A 13,595-nucleotide genomic window follows, 5' to 3' on the forward strand; every position below is an offset into this window, starting at 1 on the left:
AGCACATGGAAAACTGAAAAGCCTATAGCACAAGGGAAGTAAGAAAGCACCTTGATATAGGGCAGGCGCATGCAAGCAGATGAGGACATTTGGCTATATGGAAGACATTATATAGTAAAACCTACAAAAGTGTGAACGTTAACCAGGAAAGAAAACATACTAGCCTCCCCTGTGCCGAATAAAAACTCCCCAAAGCAACACAAAAAAAGTTTAACAACCCTCTCCTATTTTGGACCACCCCTCCCTCCATTAAATTGCGATCTGTTCCTAACTTAATATAGCCCTCACCTTCATTACTGGCAGCAGTCCAACCAGTGTCGTCAGACTCGCCACTCCTCCACGGTTCTGTTCCACCACGCCACATTCTTACGCATACAGTCAATACGGAACTGTTGTCTGCTGTCCACTACAACTACAGTATTCATACAGTTATTGACATATCGCGTTTTGCAATCCCAACTTCCTCTTGCTCTCTATGACAGTGTGATGTTTGGCAATAGTGGGCATGTGTTATAGCTGCCTGCAAAGTAGGCTAGACGTCAAATGAATCTAGAGCTCTGAAGATCGGCGATATCATGGAAGAAACAGGGGCCCTTATCCGCAAAAGAAGAGCCACTATATCCACTGGAAAAGGTGTTCCTTTGAAACAAGTGAATGGGCGGTCAGAAGTTGATGAAAGTGTTAACGGCCGCAGTGACAGCGGCAACACTGTAACTAAGCGAAACGTGTCCGATTTGCCTTCTACCACGTCAAAAGAAAGGAAGAAACGAATAAATGTTCCTAGTGATAGACAGAGGTGAGGCATTAACTAACAAAACCCAGACGTGTCGTTATAGTGGGGTGAATTTATGCCAGGAAAAACAGATCGCGACTATTTATTACTTCACCCACTTGTGCAATCTTCCCTTAGGAACAGTTATTTATAATGGCGTAGAATGAATAATGTAATTTTAACCATTTCGCATTGTCTATATGTCACCCATGCTGGTCCAATAGGCTATATGTCAAATTGAGGATAAAAAGGGGTACATTTAAAACGTTTTATTTTTTTACAAATCTCGAAGGGAAGTCGGTGGTGTGTTGCGGACGTCATTTGGGAAGGGTATTTCAGATCAGTTAACTATAGCTGTAGTACAGTACAGTAAATGAGTGTGCACGTATTCAAACTATCCCATGTCTCTCCATGCCTCAGTTGCCACAGGTTGCAGGAGTCCCTGTTGAGCTCTGCCAGTGGTTATAGAAACTACAGAGGAGTCCTCAACTGGTGTGTTGTCATGCTGGTAAGTTTTCTTCTGCAACGTCATACTGAGAGTCTCAGTTAATTCTCCAGTCTGCTCAACAACACTCAGGTCAGTGTAAACACCACAATCTTAGGCTACATCTTAGGCTACATCTTAATACCTAATCATTTTTTTGGGGGGGACTATGTTGTTCCATGTAGTGAATATGTTATACAGTGCGTTTGTATGGGCTAATAGAAGTAAGGCAAAATTAAAATTATAAATCTAATAATTTTGTCAAAAAATAACATTGTTGATACTTCAAGGGGTCTTAAAATTCAAAATCAAATAGAAAAATGGTATGACCTTAAAACAATTCCATATGGCTTAGTAGACCCCCGGTTTAGACAGGACTTAGACTGTTTAGTGCCAAAAATAAGGGGTTATACATATAAAATATATATATATATATATATATATATAGTTTACAGTATACCTCTCAGATATAGGACAGACACTTCAGAACAAACTTCCTTTAGATTATTTGGGGGGACTATCTGTTGTTCCATGTAGTGAATCTGTTATGAAATGTGTTTGTATGGGCAAATTGAAGTATGTAACGACTTTCATTAGAAGAAGGTGAAGACCAAGGTGCAGCGTGGTACGTGTTCATATGATTTATTCTGACTGAGAACTGAATACAAAAAGCATAGCCGAAACAGTTCTGACAGGTGCAACAAACACTAAACAGAAAATAACCACCCACAACTAACAGTGGGAAAACAGGCTACCTAAAGTATGGTTCTCAATCAGAGACAAAGAAAGACAGATGTCCCTGATTGAGAACCATACCCGACCAAAACATAGAAATACAAAACCTAGCCATACAAACATAGAATGCCCACCCACATCACACCCTGACCAAACAAAATATAGAAACAGACAAAGCAATCTACGGTCAACATTTTTCATCAAATATTTTTTATTCTTTTATTTTTATACCTCAATGTGTCTTAAAATTCTAAATCAAATAAAAAAATGATCCTTGGTATAACCTTCTTAAAACAATTCCATATAGCTTAGTAAAACACTACCCCTCATCTTAAACAGTGCTTAGACCAGGGTGTCTGTAGTGACTGTAGCCTTTAAAACATAGGGGCTCTCGAGTGGTGCAGTGGTCCAAGGCTAGATGCGTCACTACAGACACCCTGGTTCGAATCCAGGCTGTATCACAACCGGCCGTGATTGGGAGTCCCAAAGAGCAGGCGCACAATTGGCCCCGCGCTGTCCGTGTTTGGCCGGTGTATCGCAACCGGCCGTGATTGGGAGTCCCGTAGGGTAGGCGCACCTTTGGCCCAGCGCCGTCCGAGTTTGGCCGGTGTAGGCCGTCATTGTAAATAAGAATTAGTTCTTAACTGGCTTACCTCCGACAAGAGGAGTCGATCAGAGAGCATCACTGTGCGGTGGTGGGTGTGTGCCCCCAGGTCTCACCAGAAGGCATATTCATCCCACGCTGGGCCTGAAACCACAGTGTTTAAAGACACCAGACACTTATTCAGAACACCTCAAGAGGATTATATATCTAGCCCGAGGCTACTCTGTGTTCCTGTTCTTTTATTTAAGCAAGATTACAGTGAAAGTGAGACAAAATCATAAATCATATTCTTTTGTCTTTTAATGATTTTGCTGCTAAAGGAGGTGATGTGGATTGAAGTGAGGCCAAGGTCATCCTGCTTTCATGTAATAATCTGATATTCTGTAAGATTCCTTTTGGCTTAATTTACCAGACGCAAGATAGTAGAGGTACATTGCACTTGTGCCGCGGCACTTACTGGACTAGACTATTCTGTCCAATCCTAAAGTGGGACACGTAACGCTTAGCTATATAGTTAGCTAATCACTTTGTTAATAACCTTGTGTTTTGCTAATTCAGTTTGGCTTTGAAGTCAGTGTGTGAGACGATGGGAAACAGCAGGACATTCCCATTCCTCTAGCTCTCAGTGAGTCTCAATACAACCACATAAACCATTGTTTTACTCTTTAGAGAGAGATGTTGGAGTTCAAGGATGGTTTGATGATGCTAAGGGAAACATGGTGGTACCATTCTGACATTCAGATGTGTAACTATTGTGGGGAAATCTGGTATTGAGATTCTATCTAAAGTAATCATTCTGTAACAGCTAGTTTGTTGATCTGAATTCACGTCCAATCTAGAGCAACGCCAGCTTAGTCCCCTTCATCAAAGCCGTGGAGAATAAATTCACATTTCTAAAACTGTTGATAATCCACTCTCTGAAACAAGATCATTTTTGTCATCGCAGTACTTTGTTCATTCTTTGAACTTCTTCTCAAATTCCCATTGAACGTGGAGAAGTCTTTGTATTCCATAATAAGATATTCCAATCCAAAATGGAAAATGTTCAACGAGGGAGGGGGAGAATCACAAGACAGACCTAAAAATCAAGAGAGTGATTATCTTGACTTGCAAACACGTCATCTTTTAGCTGTCAAGATGAGTTCCAGAAATACTACTGTATTTGGTGTTTATTAGGATCTCCATTAGCTAGAGCCAAAGCTGCAGCTACCCTTCCTGTGGTCCACATCAAACATGACATTAATAGACCATTACAGCTGAAGGACAGGACTACATCAAATGACAATATATTACATTAATAGACATTTTTATTAACATAAAAAAAATAGACAGGTACAGAACTACATACATTTTTTATTTTGTTTTAACTCTGTTTATTAAGTTTTACACACACACACACACACACACACACACACACACACACACACACACACACACACACACACACACACACACACAGACACACACACAGACACACACACACACACACACACACACACACACACACACACACACACACACACACACACACACACACACACACACACACACACACACACACACACACACACACAGACAAGACAACACAAAGCAATATAAATAATATACTCAACTAGAAAAAAACAAACAAATAAAACAATAGCTTTAAAGATGCCATACTTTAGACAGAACTACATACATTTGAAATAAGTATACACACTTTAATATTTGTATGCCTTAGCAATCATTGCAACATGTGCTCATAATAACGGCTGCACTGCAGTCATCCATTTTGTTACAGTTGCTTACTGTTACAACTGCAGGTCCTGGTCCTAATCTCTCAGAAACAGTTGTTCTGTAAACACTAGCGAGAATCTCACAACATTAGGAACCACCCGTGTCCTTGGTTCTTCCGTTCGACGTCAGTACTGTTCATAATAATGTGATTCATAGGCAAGTGCAACGAAATCGACAATGAAAATGCAACAATTCCTCCAGCTTCAACCACAGTTTTCACCCTAGCAGCTGTGTCATTCAGCTCATAGTAACGAGCTACTGATGGAGTTTCCATCCCCACTAAGGCTTCAATTTAATCGTTCACCTCAGCAACCGAGTTGGAGTTTTCTCCAGCTGAAGTTTCAATTTAATCCTTTGTTTTAGCTACCTATGTGGACTTTTTAGATGCCCATCACTGCACAATGTGCAATAAATTTAACAACCTTCTCTGACGTCCTTCACCCTGTTTAGTGCATAGAAATTAACTAAACCACACTGCCCGTAAAGGGTTTCCTGAGGTATAGTGTAAAATGTTACAGTCTACTGCCCTTAAAGGGTTTACTGAGCTATAGTGTAAAATGTTACAGTCTACTGCCCTTAAAGGGTTTACTGAGGTATAGTGTAACGTGTTACAGTCTACCGCTCATTAAGGGTTTACTGAGGTATATTGCGGGGCCTTTGGTCCCCTTGATATGGAGTTTCCTCCGGTTCACTAATGGAGTTTCCTCCAGTTCTCTTATGGAGTTTCCTCCGGTTCTCTTATGGAGTTCCCTCCGGTTCTCTTATGGAGTTTCCTCCGGTTCTCTTATGGAGTTTCCTCCGGTTCTCTTATGGAGTTTCCTCCGGTTCTCTTATGGAGTTTCCTCCGGTTCTCTTATGGAGTTTCCTCCGGTTCTCTTATGGAGTTTCCTCCGGTTCTCTTATGGAGTTTCCTCCGGTTCTCTAATGGAGTTTCCTCCGGTTCTCTAATGGAGTTTCCTCCGGTTATCTTATGGAGTTCCCTCCGGTTCTCTAATAGAGTTTCCTCCGGTTCTCTAATGGAGTTCCCTCCGGTTCTCTTATGGAGTTCCCTCCGGTTCTCTTATGGAGTTCCCTCCGGTTCTCTTATGGAGTTCCCTCCGGTTCTCGAATGGAGTTTCCTCCGGTTCTCGAATGGAGTTTCCTCCGGTTCTCTAATGGAGTTTCCTCCGGTTCTCTAATGGCGTTTCCTCCGGTTCTCTAATGGAGTTTCCTCCGGTTCTCTAATGGAGTTTCCTCCGGTTCTCTTATGGAGTTTTCTCCGGTTCTCTAATGGAGTTTCCTCCGGTTCTCTAATGGAGTTTCCTCCGGTTCTCTAATGGAGTTTCCTCCGGTTCTCTAATGGAGTTTCCTCCGGTTCTCTTATGGAGTTTTCTCCGGTTCTCTAATGGAGTTTCCTCCGGTTCTCTAATGGAGTTTCCTCCGGTTCTCTTATGGAGTTTTCTCCGGTTCTCTAATGGAGTTTCCTCCGGTTCTCTTATGGAGTTTTCTCTGGTTCTCTAATGGAGTTAGATGCATCTACAATGGAAAATAAATACTGCACCTTAGTACACATGCACTCACTCACACCTACACAGATATACATGTAAACTCATCCACACACATCACAACTGCTGCTACCAGACTCTTTGTTACATCTGCCCTTGTCTACTTCTCATCCTGTGTCTCCCTAACCTGCCGCCACTCCCCCAGTGCTCTCTCCCTCTCTTTCTCTGTGTGGGTGTATCTGATTGTGGGAGTGGAGACAGGTGTGCTGGAGTCAGAGCAGATCCTCACCAGCTGCAACCTGTTCCATAATCAGAACTCTACAAATACTCAGCCCTGCCACTTCCATGCTGCCAGATCGTAGCCTCTGCTCAGTCAGTCTGCATTTCAAGCCGTTTGTTCCTGCATAGATCTTGTTATCCTGTGTTGCCTGTTTTCCCCAGTCGGACGCTGCTTTTCTCTCCGCTCTCCCCGCTTTTCAATAAATACCTTGGTTACCTTATTCCTGTCTCCTCGTCTGAGTCTGCACTTGGGTTCACCTGCTCCACCCCGCGTAACACTCTCATTATGATTGCTAAATACCTCATCATTTAAACACTTTTCCCCCACACTCTCCCCCAATCCCCCCTTCCCCAAAACATTTTGAACTATAAATTGTGCCTTCCTGTATTATTACAGGAATTGTATTATTATGCTTCACATTTTACTCTACTGAGACATTTACTTTGTTTGTATTCTTAATTGTTATTATTTCTTATTGTTGCGTTGTCAAAAAGGAACCTGCAAGTAAGCATTTCATTTGACGATATATACCATGTGTATCACGTATATACAACTAATACAACTTGAAACTACAGTGGAGAAGAGACACTGTAATTTAATCATATGGTGAATGTATGCTTCTACCAAGTGAAACAAACTGTATTTTCAAGGATGCAATGAATTTACAAGCCCTCTTTTGTTGTAGGTCTTAAGCAATGCCCGTCTGTTCTTGGAAAACCTTTTGAAGTAAGTACAGAATGTTATGAGGAGCTTGCCATAAGAGAAGAGGGGGGAAAGGAGAGTGTAGTCTTATGGCTGTCATTTGACTGTTCGAAGTAAAGGCCCCGTTTTCAGAGAATGGAATATAGGGCCCCTTCACTGCTAAGACCATATGCTGTCCTGTATGCTACTGCAAGCGCCATGCCTCCTGACTGTCCACAGATGCCCAGCACAATAACAGCCTATAGGGAGCTGCCAGGGATTGCTTACTAAAGGCATACTGTGGTCAAGACATGCAAGGAGGGTACATTGTCATGTATTACTGTAAAGTAAGATAGGAGGTTCTGTGCCTGATTCACTCAAACATGCTGCATCACTTACACTCGCAGCATTCTGATAACTGAAAGGCTGAAATATTTCAAGTTCAGTTTTAATGTCACATGCACAAGTACAGTGCAATGTCTTTCTTGGAAGCTCTAATCCCAGCAATGCAATAATAAATAACAATTTAATACTAAATATAACAAGGTAGAACAAAAACACAGGAGATATAAAATCAGACTGTGGTTTGATTCAGCTGAGCTGTGAGTGTCTAACCACAGTGTTCTGTTCTTCTAGGTATGGCATTCTAGTGGACCCAATACAAGTGGTTTCTCTATTCATAAAGGACCCCTACAACATGCCTGCAGCGTGCCTTGTTATCGGTATGAGGACTTTACTCTGCTCTAGCATGTCATTTAGGGCCCTTCTGGATATTACCCCTCACTCCCCGTACGCACTAGATCACTCTCCCAACACACTATCACTATCATTCCCCAGACCCTACACACTTGATCACTCCCCCTTACACACCTTACACACTATCACTCCCCCTACACACAAGTCATTACAGGCTGTCCTGTTGCAGCCTTCTCCTGAGGACCATCCCCCTGGCCAATGTTATGGGCCTACAGTACTGAGAGAAGGACTATGGGACAAGGGACTCCCTATACAGTACTGAGAAAAGGACTATGGGACAAGGGACTCCCTATACAGTACTGAGAGAAGGACTATGGGACAAATCAAATCAAATCAAATTGTATTTGTCACATACACATGGTTAGCAGATGTTAATGCGAGTGTAGCGAAATGCTTGTGCTTCTAGTTCCGACAATGCAGTAATAACAAGTAATCTAACTAACAATTCCAAAACTACTGTCTTGTACACAGTGTAAGGGGATAAAGAATATGTACATAAGGATATATGAATGAGTGATGGTACAGAGCAGCATAGGCAAGATACAGTAGATGGTATCGAGTACAGTATGTACAAATGAGATGAGTATGTAAACAAAGTGGCATAGTTTAAAGTGGCTAGTGATACATGTATTACATAAGGATACAGTCGATGATATAGAGTACAGTATATACGTATGCATATGAGATGAATAATGTAGGGTAAGTAACATTATATAAGGTAGCATTGTTTAAAGTGGCTAGTGATATATTTACATCATTTCCCATCAATTCCCATTATTAAAGTGGCTGGAGTTGAGTCAGTGTCAGTGTGTTGGCAGCAGCCACTCAATGTTAGTGGTGGCTGTTTAACAGTCTGATGGCCTTGAGATAGAAACTGTTTTTCAGTCTCTCGGTCCCAGCTTTGATGCACCTGTACTGACCTCGCCTTCTGGATGATAGCGGGGTGAACAGGCAGTGGCTCGGGTGGTTGATGTCCTTGATGATCTTTATGGCCTTCCTGTGACATCGGGTGGTGTAGGTGTCCTGGAGGGCAGGTAGTTTGCCCCCGGTGATGCGTTGTGCAGACCTCACTACCCTCTGGAGAGCCTTAGGGTTGAGGGCGGTGCAGTTGCCATACCAGGCGGTGATACAGCCCGCCAGGATGCTCTCGATTGTGCATCTGTAGAAGTTTGTGAGTGCTTTTGGTGACAAGCCGAATTTCTTCAGCCTCCTGAGGTTGAAGAGGCGCTGCTGCGCCTTCTTCACGATGCTGTCTGTGTGAGTGGACAAATTCAGTTTGTCTGTGATGTGTATGCCGAGGAACTTAAAACTTGCTACCCTCTCCACTACTGTTCCATCGATGTGGATAGGGGGGGACTCCCATACAGTACAGTACAGAGAGAAGGACTATGGGACAAGGGACTCCCTATACAGTACAGTACAGAGAGAAGGACTATGGGACAAGATACTCCCTGTACTGTACAGTACAGAGAGAAGGACTATGGGACAAGATACTCCCTGTACTGTACAGTACAGAGAGAAGGACTATGGGACAATATACTCCCTGTACTGTACAGTACTGAGAGAAGGACTATGGGACAAGATACTCCCTGTACAGTACAGTACAGAGAGAAGGACTATGGGACAAGATACTCCCTGTACAGTACAGTACAGAGAGAAGGACTATGGGACAAGATACTCCCTGTACTGTACAGTACTGAGAGAAGGACTATGGGACAAGATACTCCCTGTACAGTACAGTACAGAGAGAAGGACTATGGGACAAGATACTCCCTGTACAGTACAGTACAGAGAGACGGACTATGGGACAAGATACTCCCTGTACAGTACAGTACAGAGAGAAGGACTATGGGACAAGATACTCCCTGTACTGTACAGTACAGAGAGAAGGACTATGGGACAAGATACTCCCTGTACTGTACAGTACAGAGAGAAGGACTATGGGACAAGATACTCCCTGTACTGTACAGTACAGAGAGAAGGACTATGGGACAAGATACTCCCTGTACTGTACAGTACAGAGAGAAGGACTATGGGACAAGATACTCCCTGTACTGTACAGTACAGAGAGAAGGACTATGGGACAAGATACTCCCTGTACTGTACAGTACTGAGAGAAGGACTATGGGACAAGGGACTCCCTGTACTGTACAGTACAGAGAGAAGGACTATGGGACAAGATACTCCCTGTACTGTACAGTACTGAGAGAAGGACTATGGGACAAGATACTCCCTGTACTGTACAGTACAGAGAGAAGGACTATGGGACAAGATACTCCCTGTACTGTACAGTACAGAGAGAAGGACTATGGGACAAGATACTCCCTGTACAGTACAGTACAGAGAGAAGGACTATGGGACAAGATACTCCCTGTACAGTACAGTACAGAGAGAAGGACAATGGGACAAGATACTCCCTGTACAGTACAGTACAGAGAGAAGGACTATGGGACAAGATACTCCCTGTACTGTACAGTACAGAGAGAAGGACTATGTGACAAGATACTCCCTATACAGTACAGTACAGAGAGAAGGACTATGGGACAAGGGACTCCCTGTACTGTACAGTACAGAGAGAAGGACTATGGGACAAGATACTCCCTGTACTGTACAGTACAGAGAGAAGGACTATGGGACAAGATACTCCCTATACAGTACAGTACAGAGAGAAGGACTATGGGACAAGGAACTCCCTATACTGTACAGTACAGAGAGAAGGACTATGGGACAAGGGACTCCCTATACAGTACAGTACAGAGAGAAGGACTATGGGACAAGGGACTCCCTGTACAGTGCAGTACAGAGAGAAGGACTATGGGACAAGATACTCCCTGTACTGTACAGTACTGAGAGAAGGACTATGGGACAAGATACTCCCTATACAGTACAGTACAGAGAGAAGGACTATGGGACAAGGGACTCCCTGTACTGTACAGTACAGAGAGAAGGACTATGGGACAAGATACTCCCTATACAGTACAGTACAGAGAGAAGGACTATGGGACAAGGGACTCCCTATACAGTACAGTACAGAGAGAAGGACTATGGGACAAGGGACTCCCTGTACTGTACAGTACAGAGAGAAGGACTATGGGACAAGATACTCCCTGTACTGTACAGTACTGAGAGAAGGACTATGGGACAAGATACTCCCTGTACTGTACAGTACAGAGAGAAGGACTATGGGACAAGGAACTCCCTATACAGTACAGTACAGAGAGAAGGACTATGGGACAAGGGACTCCCTGTACAGTACAGTACAGTACAGAGAGAAGGACTATGGGACAAGATACTCCCTGTACTGTACAGTACAGAGAGAAGGACTATGGGACAAGGAACTCCCTATACAGTACAGTACAGAGAGAAGGACTATGGGACAAGGGACTCCCTGTACAGTACAGTACAGTACAGAGAGAAGGACTATGGGACAAGATACTCCCTGTACTGTACAGTACAGAGAGAAGGACTATGGGACAAGGGACTCCCTATACAGTCCAGTACATAGAGAAGGACTATGGGACAAGGGACTCCCTATACAGTACTGTACAGTACAGAGAGAAGGACTATGGGACAAGGGACTCCCTATACTGTACAGTACAGAGAGAAGGACTATGGGACAAGATACTCCCTGTACTGTACAGTACAGAGAGAAGGACTATGGGACAAGGGACTCCCTATACTGTACAGTACAGAGAGAAGGACTATGGGACAAGGGACTCCCTATACAGTACAGTACAGAGAGAAGGACTATGGGACAAGGGACTCCCTGTACAGTACAGTACAGAGAGAAGGACTATGGGACAAGATACTCCCTGTACTGTACAGTACAGAGAGAAGGACTATGGGACAAGGGACTCCCTATACTGTACAGTACAGAGAGAAGGACTATGGGACAAGATACTCCCTATACTGTACAGTACAGAGAGAAGGACTATGGGACAAGGGACTCCCTATACTGTACAGTACAGAGAGAAGGACTATGGGACAAGATACTCCCTGTACTGTACAGTACAGAGAGAAGGACTATGGGACAAGGGACTCCCTATACAGTACTGTACAGTACAGAGAGAAGGACTATGGGACAAGGGACTCCCTATACTGTACAGTACAGAGAGAAGGACTATGGGACAAGATACTCCCTATACAGTACTGTACAGAGAGAAGGACTATGGGACAAGGGACTCCCTATACAGTACAGTACAGAGAGAAGGACTATGGGACAAGATACTCCCTGTACAGTACAGTACAGAGAGAAGGACTATGGGACAAGGGACTCCCTATACAGTACAGTACAGAGAGAAGGACTATGGGACAAGGGACTCCCTATACTGTACAGTACAGAGAGAAGGACTATGGGACAAGGGACTCCCTATACTGTACAGTACAGAGAGAAGGACTATGGGACAAGGGACTCCCTATACTGTACAGTACAGAGAGAAGGACTATGGGACAAGGGACTCCCTATACTGTACTGTACAGAGAGAAGGACTATGGGACAAGATACTCCCTATACAGTACTGTACAGAGAGAAGGACTATGGGACAAGGGACTCCCTATACTGTACAGTACAGAGAGAAGGACTATGGGACAAGGGACTCCCTGTACTGTACAGTACAGAGAGAAGGACTATGGGACAAGATACTCCCTGTACTGTACAGTACAGAGAGAAGGACTATGGGACAAGATACAGATAAGATAAGATACAGTACAGTACAGAGAGAAGGACTATGGGACAAGATACTCCCTGTACTGTACAGTACTGAGAGAAGGACTATGGGACAAGATACTCCCTGTACTGTACAGTACAGAGAGAAGGACTATGGGACAAGATACTCCCTGTACTGTACAGTACAGAGAGAAGGACTATGGGACAAGATACTCCCTGTACTGTACAGTACAGAGAGAAGGACTATGGGACAAGATACTCCCTGTACTGTACAGTACAGAGAGAAGGACTATGGGACAAGATACTCCCTGTACTGTACAGTACAGAGAGAAGGACTATGGGACAAGATACTCCCTGTACAGTACAGTACTGAGAGAAGGACTATGGGACAAGATACTCCCTATACAGTACAGTACAGAGAGAAGGACTATGGGACAAGATACTGATAAGATAAGATACTGTACAGTACAGAGAGAAGGACTATGGGACAAGATACAGATAAGATAAGATACTGTACAGTACAGAGAGAAGGACTATGGGACAAGATACTCCCTATACAGTACAGTACAGAGAGAAGGACTATGGGACAAGATACTCCCTGTACAGTACAGTACTGGGCCATAGCAGACAAAGACGCCCTCAGAAGGCACTGTTTTTTTATGCATTGCAGCATATTTATTTTATTAACACTTGTAGTCATTGAGGCGTGATCCAGTGTCTGTTTTATTGGCTGTAGTATCAGTTAAGCTCAAGCACTTGTTCTGATTGTGAGCCAGGCACAGATAGTGCCAAGGCATTAGAGACAGACACCTACTGTATTTTATTCTCTGTTTTATTGAAGGTTGGTTTCCACAGAAGTTGCCAAGGCGTTAGAGAGAGAAGGCTATTGTATTTTATTCTCTGTTTTATTGAAGGTTGGTTTCCACAGAAGTTGCCAAGGCGTTAGAGAGAGAACGCTATTGTATTTTATTCTCTGTTTTATTGAAGGTTGGTTTCCACAGAAGTTGCCAAGGCGTTAGAGAGAGAACGCTATTGTATTTTATTCTCTGTTTTATTGAAGGTTGGTTTCCACAGAAGTTGCCAAGGCGTTAGAGACAGACACCTACTGTATTTTATTCTGTTTTATTGAAGGTTGGTTTCCACAGAAGTTGCCAAGGCGTTAGAGAGAGAACGCTATTGTATTTTATTCTCTGTTTTATTGAAGGTTGGTTTCCACAGAAGTTGCCAAGGCGTTAGAGAGAGAACGCTATTGTATTTTATTCTCTGTTTTATTGAAGGTTGGTTTCCACAGAAGTTGCCAAGGCGTTAGAGACAGACACCTACTGTATTTTATTCTGTTTTATTGAAGGTTGGTTTC

At 43.3% G+C, this 13,595-nt stretch overlaps 1 protein-coding gene across 1 annotated transcript in view; it reads left to right on the forward strand.

Annotated features, from left to right (window-relative positions):
- The first annotated feature begins 343 nt into the window (after positions 1-343).
- LOC110520733 (diacylglycerol O-acyltransferase 1) overlaps positions 344-13,595 on the forward strand; it is a 32,837-nt gene continuing 19,585 nt past the window's right edge. Inside the window, exons 1-4 of the mRNA XM_036965917.1 lie at positions 344-796; positions 1,193-1,280; positions 6,821-6,861; positions 7,453-7,538. Coding sequence (XP_036821812.1) covers positions 576-796; positions 1,193-1,280; positions 6,821-6,861; positions 7,453-7,538 — 436 coding nt within the window. The 5' untranslated portion in view covers positions 344-575. The remainder of the gene's footprint in view (positions 797-1,192; positions 1,281-6,820; positions 6,862-7,452; positions 7,539-13,595) is intronic.

This window comes from Oncorhynchus mykiss, chromosome 3 (assembly GCF_013265735.2).
Source record: "Oncorhynchus mykiss isolate Arlee chromosome 3, USDA_OmykA_1.1, whole genome shotgun sequence".
Lineage (NCBI taxonomy): Eukaryota > Metazoa > Chordata > Actinopteri > Salmoniformes > Salmonidae > Oncorhynchus > Oncorhynchus mykiss.